This window comes from Propithecus coquereli, unplaced genomic scaffold (genome assembly GCF_000956105.1).
Source record: "Propithecus coquereli isolate 6110/MARCELLA unplaced genomic scaffold, Pcoq_1.0 Scaffold221, whole genome shotgun sequence".
Classification (NCBI taxonomy): domain Eukaryota; kingdom Metazoa; phylum Chordata; class Mammalia; order Primates; family Indriidae; genus Propithecus; species Propithecus coquereli.
This window is the reverse complement of record NW_012147301.1, coordinates 3,174,877-3,175,629: the sequence shown is the minus strand read 5'-3', so window position 1 is coordinate 3,175,629 and position 753 is coordinate 3,174,877. Positions and strand designations below refer to the sequence as shown.

The 753-nt window shown below is 39.6% G+C and overlaps 1 protein-coding gene across 1 annotated transcript in view; it reads left to right on the top strand.

The window, feature by feature from the left end:
* The window catches only part of TRIP4 (thyroid hormone receptor interactor 4), a 67,746-nt gene that overhangs the window by 19,476 nt on the left and 47,517 nt on the right, over window positions 1-753 (top strand). Inside the window, exon 4 of the mRNA XM_012644830.1 lies at window positions 222-434. Within this exon, the coding sequence (XP_012500284.1) occupies window positions 222-434 (213 nt within the window). The remainder of the gene's footprint in view (window positions 1-221; window positions 435-753) is intronic.

The window sequence follows — 753 nt, the reverse complement described above, 5'->3', positions numbered from 1 at the left end:
TCGCCTGGCCAAGGCAAGGTTATTATTGGCTAGCTTTTCTAAAGCATAACCTTTCCTCAGATCCTTGATTATAAGTAACTTGTATTCTCCCTCTTCCTTCCCTCTTCCGTGGTTCTTGGATAGTATATAACTTGTTATTAAATAGAACTGAGGATTTCCCCCTTTATTCTTGTCATTGTCATTAATAACTTGATGTTATTCTGATGTCTTTGTATAATTAGGCACAAGAGAACAGCAATTCCGTAAAGAAGAAGACAAAATTTGTCAATTTATATGCAAGAGAGGGACAGGACAGGCTTGCAGTCCTGCTCCCCGGTCGCCACCCTTGTGACTGCCTGGGCCAAAAGCACAAGCTCATCAATAACTGTCTGATCTGTGGGCGTATTGTCTGTGAACAAGAGGGTTCTGGCCCCTGCTTATTCTGTGGCACTCTGGTAAATTGTTTCTTTTTTATTTTATTGTGCTTTGTGTTAATATACAGGGCCATTCAGATCCCCAGTAATTTCCGTTTTTCTTAGTAAATTTCTTCCCTAAGATGTCCAGGGAACCCCAGTAGTAGAGATTTGATTAGTCAGAAACCCGAAGTTATGTCCTAGTACTGAGGCCTGTTAGTGAGAAGAGTTTTGAGAACATACATTGTTGAGGGATCTCAGTTTTTTATCAGATTAACTTTAATTCAAGAAAACTTCAGGGCCTGCAATGTCCAAAAATTTTTTTCAAAGTCTTAGATGTGTGATGATGCCACTGTACTTT